Source organism: Sorex araneus, chromosome X (assembly GCF_027595985.1).
Source record: "Sorex araneus isolate mSorAra2 chromosome X, mSorAra2.pri, whole genome shotgun sequence".
In the NCBI taxonomy this organism is placed as follows: Eukaryota; Metazoa; Chordata; class Mammalia; order Eulipotyphla; family Soricidae; genus Sorex; species Sorex araneus.
This window is the reverse complement of record NC_073313.1, coordinates 317,584,695-317,606,756: the sequence shown is the minus strand read 5'-3', so window position 1 is coordinate 317,606,756 and position 22,062 is coordinate 317,584,695. Positions and strand designations below refer to the sequence as shown.

The window sequence follows — 22,062 nt, the reverse complement described above, 5'->3', positions numbered from 1 at the left end:
TTAGCAACCTGAATTCAACAATATATCAAAAGGTTTGGGCTGGAGCAATAGCACAGCGGTAGGGCATTTGCCTTGCACGCGGCCGACCCAAATTTGATTCCTCCGCCCCTCTCAGAGAGCCCGGCAAGCTACCGAGAGTATCTCACCTGCACAGTAGAGCCTAGCAAGCTACCCGTGGTGTATTCGATATGTCAAAAACAGTAACAAGTCTCAAAATAGAGATGTTACTTGTGCCCACTCGAGCAAATCGATGAGCAATGGGATGGCAGTGGCAGTGATAGTGATCAAAAGGTTAATACACCACAATTAAGTGGTATTCATTCCAAGGATGCAAGGATGATTCATTGTATGCAAGTCAATTAATATTATATACCACGTCAGTAAAAGGAAAGGTAAAATCATAGTGGTAAAAAACTGAAAAGTCTTTCCTCTAAGGCACAAGACAAGGATGTCCACTTTTTTTTTACCATTATTCAATGTAAAATTGGAAGTTCTAGTCATAGCAGTTGAACTAAAAAAAGAAATTAAAGGCATTCAAGTTGGAAAATAAGTTAAACTATCACTATTCATAAGTCACACACACATAATCCTAAAGACTTCACAAAAGAGAAATTTTTTAGAGGGCTAGAATATAGCTCAAAGGGCTAGTATGCACATTTTACATGCTGAAGGTCCAGCTTCAATCCCACTCCCACCCTCCTGAGCACTATTCAGGAGTAGCTCCTGATTACTACCAGGCATGCCCTCTACCCCCAGCAACAACAAAAAAGACAATTTTGTTGTTTTTGTTTTAGGGTCACACCCAGCAGTGCTCAGGGCTTACTCTTGACTCTGCACTTAGCAATCACTCCTGGTAGGCCTGGGGGACCATGTTGGATGCTGGGGATTGAAACTAGGTTGGCCATGTGCAAGACAAGCACCCTGCCCACAGCACTGTTGCTCTAGCCCCAATACCACTTCTTTGAACTCCTAAACCAAAAAGGAAAAAAAAAATTTAGAAACTATGAAGCCTGCTCAATAAAATAGCAAACTACAAAACAGCATAAAAACTTGCATTTCTATGTGCACACAGTAAATGAGAACGAAATTTTAAAAGCAAATCACACACAGAATTTAAAATTGTTTCAAAAATATCAAGTAGCAAGGAATCAATAAAAGGGAAGAATGACTTATACAGCAAGGACAATATGTCATTTAAATAGAAGATGACAAAATGAAATAGAAATTTGGCAAGTGTATGTTCATAGATTGTACAAACTAACAGTATTATAATGACTATACTACCCCCACCAAAATTTTAGTTGCATTCTTCAAGGATATAGAACAAGCACTACTAAAATTTATATGGCTGTAGCAGTCCTAAGGGGAGGGGGAATAAAAATGGAAAATATTACGTTTCCCAACTTTTTAGCTGTATTATAAAGTTCTGTATCACTGTATCACTGTCATCCCGTTTCTCATGGATTTGCTCGAGTGGGCACCAGTAACATCTCCATTGTGAGACTTGTTACTGTTTTTGGCATATCATATACGGCACGGGTAACTTGCCATTTGGTTGGGATACTCTCGGTAGCTTGCCAGGCTCTCCAAGAGGGGCGGAGGAATCGAACCCAGGTCAGCCACGTGAAAGGCAAACCCATACCATTGTGCTGTTGCTTATGACAATTAAAATAGTTTGTATTTGCTACTCTTTGATACTCAGCTGACAGTGCTGCTTGATTTACCAGTGCTGGAGGCCACCAGAGGTCATTATCTGGTGGTGTTTGAGGACATTTGAGCTATGCTTACCTGGTGATGCTTGGTGGACTGTGTGATGACCAGGAACAAACTCAGAGCTCCAGCATTTAAGACATATGCCCCAGCCCTTTGATCTATCTCTCTGACCCCTTCCCAGCTATTTTTCAGTGACACTAGAATCACATACCTATAAAAGCATGAGTCTGTTTCTGGGTTCTGTTACTGTTCTTGATCTATAAAAGTGGTAGTTTGACTTAAAATAATTTATCAACTGTTATCCAACAAACTTACTTGTTGAGTAGAATTTATTGATGTTTTGATATCACAATCTGAGGTTAATAACATTTTGTTTCTTTTTTACTAATCCTTTTTTTTTTTTTTTTTTTTTTTTTTTGCTTTTTTGGGTCACACCTGGCGATGCACAGGGGTTACTCCTGGCTCTGCACTCAGGAATTACCCCTGGCGGTGCTCAGGGGACCATATGGGATGCTGGGATTTGAACCCGGGTCGGCCGCGTGCAAGGCAAACGCCCTACCCGCTGTGCTATCCCTCCAGCCCCCTTACTAATCCTTTTAATACATTATCTTGCCTTTACTTTTCTGGCTGCAACCACAGGATATTAAATATAAGTGGTAATTAGTGGGCGTCTTGACATATTCCTCATTTGAGATAAAACTTGCAGCATTTCCTGCTATTGTTACTGTTTACTATAGCTTCTCCTCTGCGGTTCTGCCCTATGATACCCTTTATCATTTGTGGTTTGCAGCAAGATCCTACGACAGGAAAGATTGGAGGGCCTATGAAAACAAAGAAACAAACAGGATTGGGTTGAAAGAGAAAATTTCAGGTAGTACAGATCTTCACCAACTCAGTGGGGTACACTGGTGTAGGATGCTTATTGGAAGCATCCTGCATTGGGTGAAGATAGCCAGACCTGGTACACCTGCTGTGTTCATTCCTGGGACGGGAATTGTTCAGAAATTGGCCTTAACATCTAATATTGCAGTTGATCCCAGGAGACCGTGAGAGGCTGATAGCCAACAATATTTTTCACAGCTAAACAACAGATTCTCCTCTGTCTGAAAATCTGAAACAGTGCACAGTTAAATACTGCTGAAAATCAAAGACACAGAAATCTAGCCAGAATACACCAGAGGGGAAAGTGTACATATCACATCTTTCTGTTGTTAGATTATTAATGTTGTAGTCCTTGCTTTCTCTTTCAGTATTTACCTTACTTTGCCCATTTTTTGAACTTTGACTTTGAACATTACTACATCATTTTATATTTTGTATTTATATTTAATACAAGCTTTGGGGTTTTTTTTTATGTAGTTCTTGTATCTTCTTTAAAGATTAGAGTTTATCTCATTTAACTATGTTGTTGATGTTTTTCATTTATCCCATCTAATTTTTATACTTTTCATTCTCATTTTCTCTCTCTCTCTTGTAGGGCCTTAAGTTTCAGATATGTATTTGTTCTGTTTAAAACATTTTTCTAATACTTCAGAAGCAAAAATTATGCCTTTTGTGACCTTTCTTTTTTAATAATGCAGATGTTTTCTGCTCATTTACTAGAACTTTTATTTCTGTTCATAGTTTAACATTTTTTATTTTGTGGCTTACTTCAAAGACACATGCTTTCTGCTTTTCTAACCCTATTTCCACATTCCTTTTGCTTTAAGTTTGCACTTGACTTTCACAAGACAGCTTCCTCATTTGTAATTCTTCATGAGTAAGCTTGTTGGTTAGACTTGTCTTCAGGGAGTTTTTTCCCCCCTAAAGAATATGGTGGGGGTGGAGTGATAGCACAGCAAGTAGGGTGTTTGCCTTGCACACGGCTGACCTGGTTTCGATTCCAAGCATCCTATATGGTCCCCCAAGCACTGCCAGGAGTAATTCTTGAGTGCAGAGTCAGGAGTAACCCCTGTGCATCGCCGGGTGTGACCCAAAAAGCAAAAAAGATAAAGAATATTACGGTGAAATTTTTGAGTCCTTACGTCAGCTTAACTTGAGCATGAAGTTTTGCATGTTCTAGAATTCTTGGGTTCCACACTTTATCCAGGCATATAGTAAACCATGTTTATAGTGTATAATTTGAAGAGGACCATATTTCCACATCTGTGAACTTATCACTGCAATCAATATGGTCAGCATATTCATCATCTGCAAGTTTACTTTTGACTCTGTGTCCACTTTCTATATCTCTAGACAATATCAATACACTTTCTTCTACTATTAATTTGTATTTTAAAGTATTTTATATAAATGAGACATAGTGAATGTTTAAGGGGTTTCTCATCCTAATTAATATGCCAAAACCAGTAACAGACTGGGTCTCATTCCTCTGACCCCTGAAAGAGCCTCCAGTATGGGATCATTGGAAGGCCGAGTAGAGAGAGGCTTCTAAAATCTCAGGGAGAGGACGAATGGAGGGAGACATTACTGAGACCGCTCAAGAAATTCAATGATCAACAGGATGATGATGATGATGATGATGATGATGATGATGATGATCTTTTATTGTGTGCCAATCTATTCTTCACTCAAGTGTTTTATTCTTTATGAAACCATATACATACATTTTAAATAATAAAAAAAGGTTTAATGGAACAAGTAAAGGTTCCCCTACCACTATCATTGCTGAATAGCATTTTATTGTGTAGATATATCATGATTCATGTATCTGCACCCTGTTAATGGAAATTTTGGTTATTTCAATATTGACAGATTATAAATAAAGCAATTATAATGTGAATATTTGAACCTGCTCATGTACAGGCCTTTTCAGTGACATATACTTTTATTTATATGGGCTAGTGTATCTAGGAGTAAAGTGATGAGATCATGTGTAATTTCAAACACTTATTATAGAGACTTTTTTTGATATACCAAGTAATTCACTGAAAATGACCATCCAAATAAGTGGCCAGTTAGGATCAGAAATAGTAGGTAAGAAAAAGCAGGCAAAAAAAAAGATCCTCAATTAAGAAGAATTAACTCAGAATGCTTATCAAAGGCCACCATGGTTGGCAGGTATAAGCAAAGGGGGAGAGTAGAGCAAGATGTGAAATGGGAGGTGGTAACCAGGAGTCAGATTCTGATAATAATTAGACATTATTTTATTTTATGATTTTTGGGCCACACCCAGGGGTGCTCAGGTCTTATTCCTGGCTCTGTGCTCGGGGATCACTCCTAGGAGGGTCAGGAGTGCTGGGGACCAATCTCAGATCAGCCATATTTTAGGCAAGCACCCTCAGCCCTATAATATGGCCCCTGGACATTTTAAAAAATATATGTATTCTATTTTATGTTCCTTTTCACATTTCTGGTGGCTGTGGTGCTCTAAAGGCAGTAGTGCAGGGGTGAGGGGGTGGGGGGATAGCAGGGATGGAGGGCACGCTGTGTTGGGTTGGGCACAGGGCCTTGCATATAAAATGCATGTTCACTAAGAGCCAAAGGTAACACAAAGGGAGAACTGATCCACACAGTTGAGGTGTTGGGAGGGGAAGGTTACAAAGGCCATGGTTTGGGGATTGGTGAGGCAGAGAGGTGGGTACACAGGTGATGGGTGTAATGTTGGAATAATGTGCATGAGAAGACATTAATAGTATTGTAAATCACAGAACCTGTTAATTTTTAATTGTAGATCATATTTTAATCTATTAATGAAAAGTTAGATTTAAAAAAGGCGTGTTCTCTATTTGCATGTCTGGAATTTGTATTTTAATTGAAAGTACTTTCTTTATGGTGAAATAAGGTCACCATGTTGCATTAGCATTCCTACAGAACAAAGATATGCAATACCAAGAAGCAACATCTACTTGAACTCATTGGGGTATAGAAGAATGAAAGCAGGTTCAGGAAGGTTGGAAGGCAGTAGACGAGCCAGTGGTGCAGGGTGGGCTTTCCACGTTAGGTTTCTGGCTAGAGGACAGTACACATTCAGCACTTAGATTAGTGAAACTCCTGTTGAAAACATGGCGTCTCCCCAGGTAAAATCAGAAGAGAGAGAGAACTAGAGCAATTGAAAATGTGTGAGTTAGGTAGCAAGGGTGGGGAAAAGATTATAACAAATTTTATTTATAAATCATGCCTAACCTCTGAATTAAACCGAAGTTACACAGGCACGTAGTCACAGCATTCCAGTGAGGGTTTTGTTTTGTTTTGTTTTAATGAGCAGAAATTTGAGAAGGTGCTTGAGACTGAACCTAACTCAGTTAAAAATCTGAAAGTAAAAAATAATAATAAAATAAAAAGTGTTTTTTCAAGGGGAATAAATAGAATCCAGAAGTTCAGAATGGATTATGTAAAATATTATTCAAAATTACTCAAAACAAGAATTAGACAACTTCTCAAAAGAAAAGAAAATCTCTAGAGCAACCTTTATTTGAACCAAAGTTTGACTTTAAATATATTGAGCATGTATTACAACTGCATTCAAAGATAAAATGGAATATGTGTCAGTAGTAAGCAAATATATATGATCTCAACCAAGAGATAAGATTTGCAAAGAGCCAAATTCAAATTTTAGAACTGAAAAATGCAGTCTCTGAAATTTAAAATTCTGTAAACCTGATACAGCAGAGATAACAGAATAAGAGGAGTCTGTAAACTTAAAATTAGAATCCCTGATATTATACTCCTCTCCTACATTCTTATTTTTATCTTCTTCCAAATGGGGATTATTTTCCTTTAAAAAGTTTTATTCGGATCACTGTGAGATACAGTTACAAAGTTCAGTCACACAATGCTCAAGCATCTATCCTTCCACCAGTGCACATTTTCCACCACCATAGTTCCCAGTGTCCCACCCGCCATCACCACCCCACCCCACTCCCTGCCTCTGTGACAGGTACTATCCTTCTTACTATCTCTCTAATTTTGGGCATTATGGTTTGCAGTACAGATGCTCAGAGGCCATCATGTTTGGTGTTTGGTCTACTTCCAGCAGATATCTTCCATCACAGGTGGTCCCTCCAATCATCATTTACTTAGTGGCTCTTTCTCCTAGATGGCCAGTTCAATACCAGTGCATTCCTTTAGCCATCTGAAAATCTTTTGCTTTCCAGAATGAGTTATAGCCTGCCTGGGTAGGCTATACTTAAAAGTCCATCCTTTTCTTCTTCCCTCCCTCCTATGCTTTGAGGCAACCCCTGTTTATTCTCTTTCATAAATATTTTCATATTTCTTTAATGTATAAACATGTGCTTAGTGTTTAAATCACTGTCTTTCCTGCCCCAACTCCCAGTACCTTGAGTTTCATTAGCTGGTTCTAGTCAGTCAGCATTGAAGAGTGATCAGCACGCGTGACTTCACAGAGTGATTGTACAGTAAACTTTTCTCATAGGATTCATTTAGTTTGGCAAACTTTCAAAATTGTATCACTTTGTGTTATTTCCAAGTACATTTAAATTTTAATTCAAATTTAGTCTGAATTACATAGTATGATCAATTATTCCTATGAATTGTGGATTATATTTAATCTGAAAATCCAAGGGAATATAAAGTGAATGTTGAAGCTGCAGTAAAGTGTTTTGGTTATTCCCTACCTATATCTGTAGTATAAAGATTTGGTGTCAGCATTTTAACCAGTATTTAATTGTTATCTTCCTTTCACAGACTGAGACAACACTTGGACTCAGTTCATATCAACATAAAAGGTAAAGGAATATTTATATTTGTAATCATAAAATTTTATATTTTAGCTTCCTCTTCAAGCCTGTCTTCTTCATCCCCTTTTTTTTATATTGCATTAAATTTTATTTTATACTTGGATCTCTTTATGGTAATAATCATGTCTTACCTTTCATTAATAAAACTTTTAAAGCATTTTTATGTTAATCTATTATGGAGTTTATATGAAATAGGTAAGGCCTACATATATAAATTTTCCCTCTATATATATCATGATAAAGCCTGGCAAGCTCCCCGTGGTGTATTCGATTTGCCAAAAACAGTAACAATAACAAGTCTCATCCCCATGACCCTGAAAGAGCCTCCAATACAGCACCTTTGGGAAGGATAAGTAAGAAGAGACTGCTAAAATCTCAGGGCTGGGATGAATGGAGACATTACTGGCACCCACTTAAGCAAACCGATGAACAATGGGATGACAGTGATAGTGATACTTTATTTTTTTTTAAATTTTTATTAATGAGTCACTGTGAGGGTACAGTTTCAGAGGTTCATGCTTGTGTTACAGTCATACAATACTTGAGTACCTATCCCTCCACTAGTGCCCATTCTTCTCCAATGATGGCCCCATCCCCCATCCCACTCCCCCGTCCTGCCCCCCCACCCCGCCCCTGTGACAGGGCATTCCGTTTTGTTCTCTCTACTTTTGGGTATTGTGGTTTGCAATGGAGGTACTGGGGCTGTCATGTTCAATCTATAGTCTTCTTTCAACCCGCCTATTCCATCCCGAGTGGATCCTCCACCACACTTTAGTTGGTGTACCCTTCTCTATCTGAGCTGCCTTTCCCCCCAGCATGTGAGGCTGGCTTCCAAGCCATGGGGCAAATCTCCTGGTACTTATTGCTACTATTCTTGGGTGTTAGTCTCCCATTCGTTGTTTTATATTCCGCAAATGAGTGCAATTTTTCTATGTCTTTCTCTTTCTTTCTGACTCATTTCGCTTAGCATGATACTTTCCATGTTGATCCACTTATATGCAAAGTTCACGACTTCATCCTTTCTGACAGCTGCATAGTATTGCATTGTGTAGATTTACCAAAGTTTTTTTACCAGTCATCTGTTCTCGGGCATTCGGGTTTTTTCTAGATTCTGGCTATTGTAAACAGTGCTGTGATGAACATACAGGTGCAGATGTCATTTTGACTGTACTTTTTTGCCTTTCCGGGATATATTCCCAGAAGTGGTATTGCGGGTCAAATGGAATCTCAATTTCTAATTTTTTGAGAAGCGACCATATTGTTTTCCAAAAGGGCTGAACCGGTCGGCATTCCCACCAGCAGTGTAGGAGGATCCCTTTCTCCCCACATTCATGCCAACAGCGGTTGTTTTTGTCCTTTTGGATGTGAGCCAAGTCTCGATACAGTGATCCTTTATATATGGAGCGATAGCACAGTGGGTAGGGAGGGCATTTACCTTGCATGTGGCTGACCCGGGTTCGATTCCTCCATCCCTGTCGGAGAGCCCAGCAAGCTACCAAGAGTATCCCACCCACCTGCACAGCAGAGCCTGGCAAGCTACCCGTAGCATATTTGATATGCCAAAAACAGTAACAATAAGTCTCACAGTGGAGACGTTACTGGTGCCCGCTCAAGCAAATTGATGAACAATGGGATGACAGTGCTACAGTGCTACTTTATATATATGCATTGTGGTTTACAAAGTTGTTCATGATGATTTGTTACAGGCATTCAATATCCCAACACCAATCCCACCACCATTACACTTTTCTTCCACATCGTCTCCAATTTTCCCAACCACCCTATAGTCTGCCCCTATAGTCGACCCTCGGTAATTTATTTTGTATTGCATGTTATCAATATTTACTAAAAGAATTATCAAAGAATATTTTCTGGGGCTGCAGTGATAGCACAATGGGTAGGGCATTTGCCTTGCACATGGCCAACCTGGGTTCGATTCCCAGCATCCCATATAGTCCCCCAAGCACCGCCAGGACTAATTCCTGAGTGCATGAACCAGGACTAACCCCTGTGCAATTGTCAGGTATGACCCAAAAAGAAAAAAAAACAAACAAAAAAATGTTTCCTTTGAAGAAAATTTGTATAAATTGTTGTATCTCACCATGGAGACATTAAGTCCTTGTATGAGATATTACTAAGATGTTACAGGTTAAGAGGTTAAGTCTTCTGTGTTTATGTTTTGTTCATCGAGATTGGTTGCCACCTACTGTGCTACTCCTGGTATATATATATATATATATATATATACATATATATATATATATATAGTGTTGTAGAGTTTGAGATGTCACATGGCCACATTTGCCATAAGCTCTAGAATTTTTAACAAGAATTATACAGCTGAAATGAAATTTTTAACTGTGTGGTGGCTTTGGAGTGTGGATGTCTGTTTTCTCACTTAAACATATATCTTGCTTGCTTGTCTCTGTGTTTCTTTGCTTGATTATTTTCACTCTGAAGAAGCTTGTATTCTCTCGAGCACATTTTCTCTCTTTCTGTCCTCTCACATCTTTCTAAGCAAGTTTCATTCAATAAAAACTACCTTGTTTCACATATAATACATATGTGTGTGTGTCTATGTAATAAATACATCTAATTCCTTATGGTGGCTCCTAAACCCATCCATTTTTGGTGAGGCAGAAAAAGCAAGTTGTAGATTGTGTTATATCATATAATTTAGTGTATATGGAGTAACAAGTTTATACCATTTTATTTGTTATTGAGGACAGCACTGTGGCTCAGTGCTCAGGAGATCATATGGCTGAGGATTGAGCCCAGGCCTTCCGCATACCAATTATATTCTCCAAATCTGAATTTTCATGTCGTCCATTATATGACATTCTTTCTAGTACCATACACAAAGAAGTTTCACCAATACCTGAAACTCCTGGCTTTGTAAGAGAATCAGCTTTGTAACTCCTGTGGCTATTGCTACCTTTTATCACTGACCATTGCTGCCTCACTTATCACTAGCAGTCTGCCTGCAGGCCTCTGAAAGAGGACCTCAGAGCAGTGAATCAGACTGAAAGAGATCCTTTGAAACAACTGTTCTCTGTTGATAGCGGAGAGTTGCTTTACTTCAGGTATTTGGAAAATACATACATGCATGTGAATTTAAGGACCCTTTTCCACTTCCAAATTCTTTGGTCTTTTGATAGCTGTTCACATCTGTAAGAGAAAGATTCTGGCCTGATACCTTTTTGCACCTAACATCTAAAGGAAGATGAAAGATATTTGATCTATAAATTAAGCATTCTTGATGCTTAAAGTACATCCGAGAATGAAGCAGGGCTGGAAGCAGGAAGCATGTTCTCTACTTGTTGGCATATTACTAGGTGATACATGAACTGGATTGTCACCTAGGGTTCCTCCATACAGGGACCCCTTTGTGCATCTTTTCTCAAAAACTTGTTTACTCACAGCATGACTGAATTTCAAGAGTGAACATCTCAAATGATTAGAAGCATTGAGCCCTTGGGCCCTGCTATCCAGACATTGCCTAGGTCCCCTGAAAATTGTTTTGTAATCCCCCCAGGTGAAAGAAAATAATAACTTTAAAAGCTTGTTATAGTACAGTAAACTCAAATTCACTGTTTTTGCTCTTTCATATCTGTAGTAATGGCCCCACTTCCTCATTACTCTGTCCTTCTCCCTTATATTGTAGTCCCTATTGGAGCTTGCTTTACCTGTGAACCTGGCCCACAGAATGTACACAACAGTACTGTATGTATAGTTGTACTGTACTGAGGTATACATGTCTGATACTTTCATCATAGAGCACATTGCCACCAGCCTATCCTTCCACCCCTGAAGTCTAACCTGATGTCACTTTAGTTGGACCATTTAAGATCCCTCAAGAACTCTGACCTATCTGGAGCCAAAATGAGGGGGAAAGCACACCTGTTACTTTGTGCTTATTCCTTAGCAATTAGGAAATTATCGATGGAATTATATTGGGCTATGTTTATGAAAATGATAGTATTCAGCCATGATCAAGATTTGGGCTTTCAATTATTTTTCTAATGTAATGAAGAATTCACATCAGTGTATAATTATATTCTGATCTCATTTTTCAATTATCTATTACCTGTATCTGTCTAACAAAATGTAAAACAATTTCATTATGCTGTCAGGCTCTGTAAGTCTGGAATTAAAACACAGCAGAGAAGCCTGTCTCCTCTGCTCCATGGCTATCAGGGCGTCATCTGTGGGACACGTTTGAGCCGAGAATGAAGCAGGCTTGGCAGTGGGAAGCATGTTCTCTACATGTTGGTGCTTAGCTTCCTGGGTGATACATGAACTGGGTTGTTACCTAAAATTCCTCTATAAGGGACTCCTTTCTGCATCTTTTCTCAAAGGCTTGTTTACTCACAGCATGATGGATGAATCCTAAGAGTAAATATCTCAAAAAATTAGAAGCTGTATCAGCTTTATTGACCTACTTCCAAAAGCATAGTGTTTATTTCCCTCATTTACTGTTGGTCAACTAGTTGCTTATTTATTTTTGTTGAAGCAACTGACTTATTAATAAAAGTGTAAATCTTTATAAGTGTCGGGGTACAATATTACTATACCATACCCACCAAAGTGCCAGTATTCCTTTACCACTGTCCTTAAAAACCTTTGCATTTGCCTCACCTCCTCACCTTAGTTTTGTTTTCAGAGTAAAGGGTTTGTTTTTACTGGACACTGACCATTCCCTACATTGTTTCTTTATATACCAAATGTGAACTTACTTAAAAAAATATTTAATTGTGTTACCATGAATTATGGGCTGGAGCGATAGCACAGCAGGTAGGGCGTTTGCCTTGCACGGGGCCAGCCCGGGTTTGATTCCTCTATCCCTCTTGGAGAGCCCGGCAGGCTATGGAGAGTAGCCCGCCCGCACGGCAAAGCCTAGCAAGCTCCCCATGGCGTATTTGATATGCCAAGAACAGTAACAACAGTCTCTCAATGGAGACTTTACTGGTGCCTGCTCAAGCAAATCGATGAACAACGGACCAACAGTGCTACAGTGCTACCATGAATTACAAAATTATCCATAAGTGTTTTTTAGGCATATGATGTTCCCTGTCCCTTCACTAGTATCCTCTTCCCTACACCAGTGTCCCCAGTTTCCTTCATAACCCTCTTCCTAGCAGCATTTTTTTTTCTTTTAGGCACTGTGGTTTATAGCTCTCTTACTGGTGGATATCGTGCACATCACTTTACACCGTAGGGGGCAAACATGTTTAATTCAGTTTGCTTATTACAACACAAAGACAAATAGAATTATCAAAAAGAGATCAGTGAAATTCAATTTGTGATAATTGTTTTATTTCCCAGTGATCTTGCTAAAGTATTGTCTGAGGAAATGGTCTATGGTGTTGTTTTCATAAGAACTTGGTTGTATGATAATTTCTTTATACAGTTACCTATTCTTGGGCACTGGGGTTGTTTCCAGACTTGGGCTGTTGCAAATAGAGCTGCAGTGAACATAGGAGTGCAGATATCTTTTCTAATTTGTGTTTTGGAGCCTTTGGAGAATGCTCAAAAGATTAGAATTGTTTCGTCTATGAAAACCCATTTCCTAATTCCTTGAGGAGTGTCCATACTGTCTTCCCAAAAGGCTGGGCCAGTTGACATTCCCACCAGCGGTAAATGAAGTTCCCATTTTTTCCCACATCCATGCCAATACTTGTTGGTTTTGTTCTTTTTGATGTGTGCCAGTCTCTCTGGTGTGATGTTGTTTTGATTTACATTTTCCTGATGAAATCAGAAATGACCTATATTGCCATTTTGCTGTCATTATCCCCCAAAAGACATCACTCATAATGGGAAAAAGAGTAACAGAAAGTATTCATGGTACAGTTATTTGATAAAGTACATGTATCTATAAATTTTGTTTGTTTATAAGGTAACTTTTTTTTTTTATTGAATCACCGTGAGATAGTTCCAAAGCTTTCATGTTTGAGTTTCAGTCATATAGTGGTCTAACACCCATCTCTCCACCAGTGCACATTTTCCACCACCAGTGTCCCCAGTATCACCCCCCCACCCACCCATCCCAAACCTCCCCCTGCCTCTATGGAAGACAGTTTCTCCCATACTCCCTCTCTCTACTTTTGGGCATTGTGGTTTGCAATATAGATAGTGAGAGGCTATCACGTTTGGTCCTTTATCTACTTACAGCACACATCTCCCATCCCGAATGATTCCTCCAACCATCATCGACTTAGTGACCCTTTCTCTATTCCAGCTGCCTTCTCTCCATCTCATGAGGCAGGTTTCCAACTATGGAGCAATATTCCTGGCCCTTGTCTCTACTGTCCTTGCGTGTCAGCCTCATGTTATTTTATATTCCACAAACGAGTGCAGTCATTCTATGTCTGTCCCTCTCTTTTTTTCACTTTGCATGATACTCTCCATGACCATCCACTTATAAGCAAATTTCATGACTTCATCTTTCCTAACAGCTGCATTGTATTCCATTGTGTAGATGTACCAAAGTTTCTTTAACCTGTCATCTGTTTTCAGGTACTCAGGTTATTTTCAGATTCTGTCTATTGTGAAACAGTGCTGCAATGAACTGTTACAGGTGCAGATGTCATTTCTAGAGCAACCAATGCTGGCATAGATGTGGGGCAAAAGAGACACTTCTTTTTTTTTTTCTTTTTGGGTCACACCCGGCGATGATGCACAGGGGCTACTCCTGACTCTGCACTCAGCAGGAATTACTCCTGGCAGTGCTCAGGGGATCATATGTGATTCTGGGAATCGAACCCGGGTCGACCGCATGCAAGGCAAATGCCCTACCTGCTGTGTTATCACTCCAGTCCCAGTGTGCTTGCACTTCTTAATGAAGATAAAGATTGGAACATTGTATGACAAACACAATCATGGACAGCTGTGTAACTGTCTTGCTCATGGTGACTCAGAAAAACAATTAAGACGAAGATGCAAGAATTCCCAAATATAAAAGCGTAAATATAAACCCTAGTTTCTGACTCTGAACTATATGTGTGAATTTGTGTTTCTACAGGCATGCTAGAAAGTTAAAATATTATAGGCAGATCGTGACTATTTTTTAAAAAATTAGGGACCAGGGTCAAAAGGGGGGAGGGGACTAGAGAGGTAGTACAGTGGGTAGCGTAGGTTGCCTTGCATGTGGCTGACTTGGATTTGATCCTTGGCATCCCATCTAGTCCTATAAAACTCCATCAGGAGTGATCCCTGAGTGAAGAGCCAGGAGTAAGCCCTTCGCATTGATAGCGTGACCCAAAAACCAAAATTTTTAAAATGTTTTTAAAAATAGAAAACCAGGACTACAGAGATAGTACAGCACTTAAGGTGCCTGCCTTGCACACAGCCAACCCTATTTGATTCCTGGCACTGCTGTGGTCCACTGAGTACTGCCAGGAGTGATCCCTAAGCATAGGGCAGGAGGAAGTACTGAGCAGCACTGGGCGTGCTCCCTCCCAAAAACAGAAATAGAAGACCAAGGTCCAAACACTGGATCTTTTGTTAGGTAATAAATACTTGCTTCCAGAAAAACATAATTTCTTAGATGAAACAAATTCTCAGAGTTCCAGGAAGGAATTTTGTGCTTCCTTTGGAGCTACCTGTTTAATACCGAGCAACATAGACCACCGCCCTCAGGATTTTTGTGTCTCTCCAGTTGTTCTCTTGCCTGAAGTCAGAGTAGTCTATAAGGAAAATAAGAATTTGGGGGAGGGTTCAGGGATGCAGCTCACTGATAGAGTCACTTGCCTTGCAGACATGAGGCTGCAAGTTCACTTCTTTTTTTTTTTTTTTTGCTTTTTGGGTCACACCCAGCGGTGCTCAGGGGTTACTCCTGGCTCTGCACTCAGGAATTACTCCTGGCGGTGCTTGGGGGACCATATGGGATGCCGGGGATCGAACCCGGGTCGGCCGCGTGCAAGGCAAACGCCCTACACGCTGTGCTATCGCTCCGGCCCCCTTTTTTTTTTTTTTTTTTGAGGCTGCAAGTTCACTTCTTGACATGATTCCTCGTTGCCGAGTGCAGTCCTGGCACAGCGCGTACGATGCCAACCACGGAAGTGTATGGGCCCTGGACAATGCAACAATAGCAAAAGGAAGGGAAAGAAAATGATAATTTTATAAAGAATATATTGTTTTGTGACTTTCAGAACAAATACAATAACTCCAGAAAGACTGAAATTATGAGTTACAATGTTTCCGATTATTTTTCTTTGAAATTGGCACAAAGCACCGTTTTTCATACTGTTTCTTCTCCAGTTTATTTTTCAATACTATAAATTTGCAAATATTTGCTCTCTTTTAACAAAGCACTAAATAATATCAGACCTTTTAAAAATAAGCATAGTAGTAACTTTCAGTAAGCTGTAGAGACATAAGAGCTAAGTATTAAATTTTTATTTTGTTTTAAAAATGCCTGTGACAGGGGCTGGAGCGATAGCACAGTGGGTAGGGCGTTTGCCTTGCACGAGGCCGACGCGGGTTCGACTCCCAGCATTCCATATGGTCCCCTGAGCACCACCAGGAGTAATTCCTGAGTGCAGAGCCGGGAGTAACCCTTGTGCATCGCCGGGTGTGACCAAAAGCAAAAAAAAAAAAAAAAAAAAAAAATGCCTGTGACAGTATTGTACCCACTAAAGTATAAAACTGCTCCCTAGGAAGAGTTCTGCTATTGTTTTGAAAATAAACACATATTATTGAAGGCTGGAGAGATAGCATAACGGGTATGGCACTTGCCTTGCATGAAGCCTACTCAGGTTCAATTCCTCCACCCCTCTCAGAGAGCCCAGCAAGCTACCAAGTGTATCTAGCCCGAATGGCAGAGCCTGGCAAGCTACCTGGGGCATATTCGGATATGCCAAAACCAGTAACAAGTCTCACAATGGAGATGTTACCGGTGCCCGCTTGAGCAAATTGATGAGCAATGGGGTGACAGTGACAGTGGTTATTGAAGATATCATTTTCCCTATGCTATTCTCTCTGTCATATTCAGTGAGTATTCTGTAAATGTAAGTTAGTGGAGAGCAGTTGATGGAAACTACTTCTGTGTAGCTTTTTTTTTTTTTTTTTTTTTTGCTTTTTGGGTCATACCCCAAGATGCACAGGGGTTACTCCTGGCTCTGCACTCAGGAATTACCCCTGGCAGTGCTCGGGGAACCATATAGGATTCCGGGGATTGAACCCAGGTCGGCTGCGTGCAAGGCAAATGCCCTACCCGCTGTGCTATCGCTCCAGCCCCCTTTGTAGCATTTTTATAGAAGTCTTAGCCACAAAAGTAGCACTGTAGCTCTGTAGCACTGTCCTCCTGTTGTTCATCAATTTGCTCAAGCAGGCACCAGTAACATCTCCATTGTGAGACTTGTTGTTACTGATTTGGGCATATTGAATACGCCAAGGGGAGCTTGCCAGGCTCTGCCGTGTAGGCGGTATACTCTCAGTAGCTGGCCGGGCTCTCCGAGAGGGAAGAAGGAATGGAACCCGGGTTGACCGCATGCAAGGCAAACGCCCTACCCACTGTGCTATCGCTCCAGTCCAACCACAAAAGTATAAAAAATAAAAACAAGGTCTAAGAATTTAAATGAAAGAAATATAATTGTTATTTGCATTGATTTCTCTACAGGGATAATCCCAGATAATAGTGATCATTTGGCAGCACTTAGTAACGAGAAAAATCTAAGGGAATCTATAGATAAACTACAAGAATGAACTCACCAAAGTGACTTAGTATAAGATCATTGTACAAAATGAATGACTTATTATGTAAAACAATCATGCAGATCCTATTGACATTTCCAACCAGATCTAACTCAGAAATATAAATCCATAAAACAATACGCTTGAGCATTTACTCTACCCTCCCAACTTCAAACCCATTTCTTCTATGCCATGACTTGTATCCTGTTTCTCTGACCAGAAATCTTTAGAAGTAATCTTTAGAAGTAAGTCATCTTTGATTCCTCTCTCTCTCTCTCTCTCTCTCACACACACACACACACACACACACACACACACACACACACACACACACACACACTTCAAAGCAATCTCTTGGCATGACCGCTTATCTACATCTCTCAAATATCCATTAAAGAATCAGTTCTAGGGCCATAGATTGCAAGGGGCTAAGCACATGCTTAGCATACTGAAGGTCCAGGTTGAATCCCCAGTACTGCATGGTCCCCTGAGAACCAGTGGGAGCAATCCCTGAACACAGCCAGGAATAGCCCCAAGCACCCCCCACTGCATTCCAACACACACACACACACACACACACACACACACACACACACAAAGATCACTTCCACCACTCTTCATGTCGTCACCCTGCATCAGTGTTTCTCAGCCTTTCTCTGCTTGTGACCCCCATTCAATTTTGTTTCCTTCCTATGACCCCCACCCTCCTACTGGTTGGGTCTCCACTTACAGATTTTCGCCCACAGGGCCCCGCTGAGAAGCGCTTCCTTGGACAGCAGGTAGCTGCTGCCCTGCCTAGCTCCAGGACTGCACAGTACGCCCCTTCCCGCTTTCAGCCCCCTGTGGGCTGTTCAAACTGAAGCCAGAATGAAGTCTCTTAGGTTTGTTCAAGTATGATATCCTTGCTGAAAACACTGTCAAGGCTTTTGGTTACACTTAAAGTAAGCCAGACTCCCACAAGGAGACCAGACCTTAACCTCTCATCTTAGCTCCTGTCTCCCCCCTCTCCTTCTTACCCTGCATTCCGACTTCTCCATATCCTAGTGCAGCATGCCAATTACATCTCTACTCCCTTCCCTCCCCATCTCCTTATTTCACAACTTTCTCTGGTGTCTCTCCTTAAAGAGGCCCCCCTCTGTTCCTGTAGCATTTGATTTTTTTTTCCTTGCTATCACCTGATAAATCCTACTTCTGTCTCCTCTACCAAGACATTAATGCCAGGAGAGCACATGCTTTGCTTTGTTTCTGGAGCCCGAGCTACAGAGAGCCCCTGGCATCCAGTCAGTCGTGTTGAATGAATGGAGCGTGTGCTTTTTCTACCTTGCCGAGCATTTGAGAATTTTTGCAGCTTGGAAAATAGGCTCTCAGTGCTGTGAGAGAGGAAAAAAATCACTTAACTTTCCTTCTATTTTTCTATAAAGATAATATATTTATATATACATATCTATATACACACATATATATTACTGATTTAGGTACTTCATGCTTATATTCCTTCCTCACCAATGTGGATTGTTTCATGATGTTAAAACTACTGAGCTGATGAGTATCTCTTGTTTCAAAGGACCCCAGAGTGTCCTTGTTATGTCCTGTGTAAAAGGTGAAGAAATCAAGAGGTGCTCTACCTTTTGCTCTGTGGGCAGCTTTCTTACAAAGATTTTTTACTTCCTTGATACATCTTCTTTTTTATTTAATTGAAATCACTGTGAGATACAGTTACAAAGCTGTTCATTGTCAGGTTTCAGTCATACAATGTTCCAACACTTGTCCCTTCACCAGTGTATTTTTTCCTCCTCCTCTTCCTCCTCCTTCTCTTCCTCCTCCTCCTCCTCCTCCTCATCCTCCTCCCTCCTCCCTCTCCCCCACCACCACTTTCAGGCATTATGGTTTGTAGTACAGATACCGAGAGGTTATCATACTTATTCCTTTATCTACATTCAACTTATACTTCTTATCCAGAGTGATCATTTCCAACTATCACTGTCATAGTGATCCCTTCTCAATCCTTACTGCCTTCTTCCCCAGTGCTTTCGGCAGTCTTTCAACCATGGACCAATCCTCTTGGCCCATGTTTCTAGTGCCTTTGGATATTAGTCTCATACTATATTTCTTTTATATTCCACAAATGAGTGCAATCATTCTATGTTCATTGCAGCACTATTCACAATAGACAGAATCTGAAAAAACCCAAGTGACCAAGAACAGATGACTGTTAAAGAAATTATGGTACATATACACAATGGAATACTATGCAGCTGTTAGGAAAAATAAAGTCATGAAATTCCCTTATAAATAGATGGACATGGAGAGTGTCATGCTGAGTGAAATGAGTCAGAAGAAGGGACAAGTATAGAATAATTGAGTTCACTTGTGGGAGTCATATTTTAGTGCTTTAGTAAAGTAAAATCTTAAGGTTGGCTTTCCTTTTTTGCTTTTGTTTGATTTGAGGTCCACATCCAGCAGTGATTGAGGATCACTCCAGCTCTGTTCTCTTGGGTCACTCCCTGTGATGCTGGGGACATCACATAGAGTTGGGAGCCAAAGCTGGGCCTCCTGCATGTGGTTTGCTGTTTTTCTTGTTTTCTGTTCAGTTTATGTGGAGAGATTACCGAATAGCATGGAGCAATACTCTGTGAATTGGTAGAGCTAAAAACACCTCTATATTTTACTGCTTTTACCTCTTTTGCCACACACCATTTAGCCTTTATGGGACTGATTTAAAATAAAATTCCCTTACACAGTCTGAATGTTCTTATCTATTTCTGCTGTATTTTCTGTACTCCCCAAATGAAATTTCCATATCATTTAAAGCTTACATACTTAAGAATTATGGTGATAATGGAAATAGGTTTACAAAATGAATTTTCTTCAATGTCATTGTCTTTAAAGGCAACAGAATGATCAGCATCTACTAAAACATGTTAGTTTCTCAATTTTAACTTTCTTAGTTCAGGTGTATCAACTTTTCCCAGAATACCATCCCTGCCAGTCTTTTATACATTTAAGTGAGGTTGTGTTGAGTAGAGATATGTCAGTTCTTGGAAATTTCTATTTCAAAATTAATTTGTTCAGTTCCTTTGCCACTAACATATAGTAGTTACAACGTGATCATGGTTTTTATCTTGGTCTACCAGATATGTGTAGTTGTCAATGATATATTGTTCTCTGTGCGTTTATAAAAAAATTCAAATAAACATATCAAGGTGTATTGCTATCAACTGTGTTCACTAGATGAATTTCAGCATTCAGTATACTGAAGTATATTGTTTGCACATATCTCGAGTAGGAAAGATACTTACATTTTTTTCTGTTCATTTTAAAAAACACATTTTAAAATTTTCATCTGATTAATTTTTTAGTAGAACACAGATTTGTATTCTTAAAGATAATTTCTCATGACAAAAATTAAATGACTTTGATTTGGGAAAGTATATGTACTGAAGAATTGCTTATGTTTTCTTTTTTACTTACAGTATATCTCTATACCGAGGTAATTGCAGACCTATACGATTTGAGCCACCCATGCTGGATTTCCATGAACAGTAAGTTAGAATTTCCAGACTGTATTTTCCCTTTAAAAAATTTGATGTATTTCATATGAATTTGTTTCTCCTTTGCTTATGTTACCTGTATGCCAGAGTTATATGATCGAGTCATTAGAGAAAGTAAATAATGTTGTTTGTAAGTGGGAAGTAAGTATTTATTAGCAGTCCAACATACTAACTGAAGTTTGATAAATGCCCACATAATCGTATTTGTGGGTGAGATTCAGAGGATCTTGTTTTTATTTTTATTTTATTTTATTTATTTATTTTTTTGTTTTTTGGGTCACACCTGGCGATGCACAAGGTTTACTCCTGGTTCTGTACTCAGGAATTTCTCCTGGGGGTGCTCAGGGGACCATATGGGATGCTGGAATTCAAACCCGGGTTGGCCGTGTGCAAGGCAAATGCCCTACCCTCTGTGCTATCGCTCCAGCCCCCAGGAGATCTTATTTTTAGGAGCAGCATAAAAACCCTTTGGGGTCTGGAGCAGTAGTACAGCATGTAGGGTACTTGCCTTGCATATGGCTGGCTGGCCCAGGTTAATCCCTGGCACCCTGTATAGTCTTTCAAGCACAGACAGAAATGGTCCCTGAGCACAGAGCCAATTGTGGAGTAAGTCCTGAGCACTGCCAGCAAAACAAGCAAGCAAAAAACCATCTGAGTGGAAACAGTCCTGATTGGCTCTTCATTTTTGATTCAAAATTTTCCTTAAGTCCAAAATTTTCCCTGTAGACTTAAGATGAACTCTAATGAGATTGCTTTAAAGTATAATCTTTTATATCTCACCATATAAGTAGCATTATCACCAATCCAGACGGGTAGATGAAGTCTTACTCTACAGAGGGACAGAATTTCTTCTGGAGTTCCCCCTGCCTCTAGGTCTCAGGCTTTGCACATAGCAGCTGTATGGAGAAGAAAGCAAGTTTTCACTCTTACTTGCTTTTAGCTCAGTTTAGCAGAGAATAGAGAAGCAAATTTTAAGTAGCATAATTACTAAAACAATGCCAGTCTGGTTAGTGAGCAGAGGAAAATAATTTAAGAGGTGAGCTGGGGGACATGGAGAGCTGAATATAGATACATTCTGATTCAACAAGTGAAAATTATAATTGCCTTTGATATTGAAGTTGTAGTTAACTAGTTTGTACTAAACATGTTCCATTTATTTATAATCTCAAAGAATAATAAAAGATATCATTATGCTTGTACTAAACTAGGAAAGACTAGTCAACATGGATGACTATTAACCATTCCATCATTTCATATCATATTTTTACAGAGATCATGAATTTTGTGGATGGGGATGCAGAAATTTGCATTCTGCTTTGTATACTTCCAGATGGAATCGTTATTTGGGAATAGTCACTATGTACATAAAATTGACTTGCACCTGTTAGGTTTAAAGATCATAGTGT

At 39.8% G+C, this 22,062-nt stretch overlaps 1 protein-coding gene and 1 pseudogene across 1 annotated transcript in view; one reads left to right on the top strand and one right to left on the bottom strand.

Moving 5' to 3' along the window:
- Positions 1-22,062, bottom strand: part of LOC129399576 (uncharacterized) — a 378,786-nt pseudogene that overhangs the window by 142,952 nt on the left and 213,772 nt on the right.
- The window catches only part of TMEM131 (transmembrane protein 131), a 190,631-nt gene that overhangs the window by 60,138 nt on the left and 108,431 nt on the right, over positions 1-22,062 (top strand). Inside the window, exons 3-4 of the mRNA XM_055119780.1 lie at positions 7,360-7,400; positions 20,579-20,647. Coding sequence (XP_054975755.1) covers positions 7,360-7,400; positions 20,579-20,647 — 110 coding nt within the window. The remainder of the gene's footprint in view (positions 1-7,359; positions 7,401-20,578; positions 20,648-22,062) is intronic.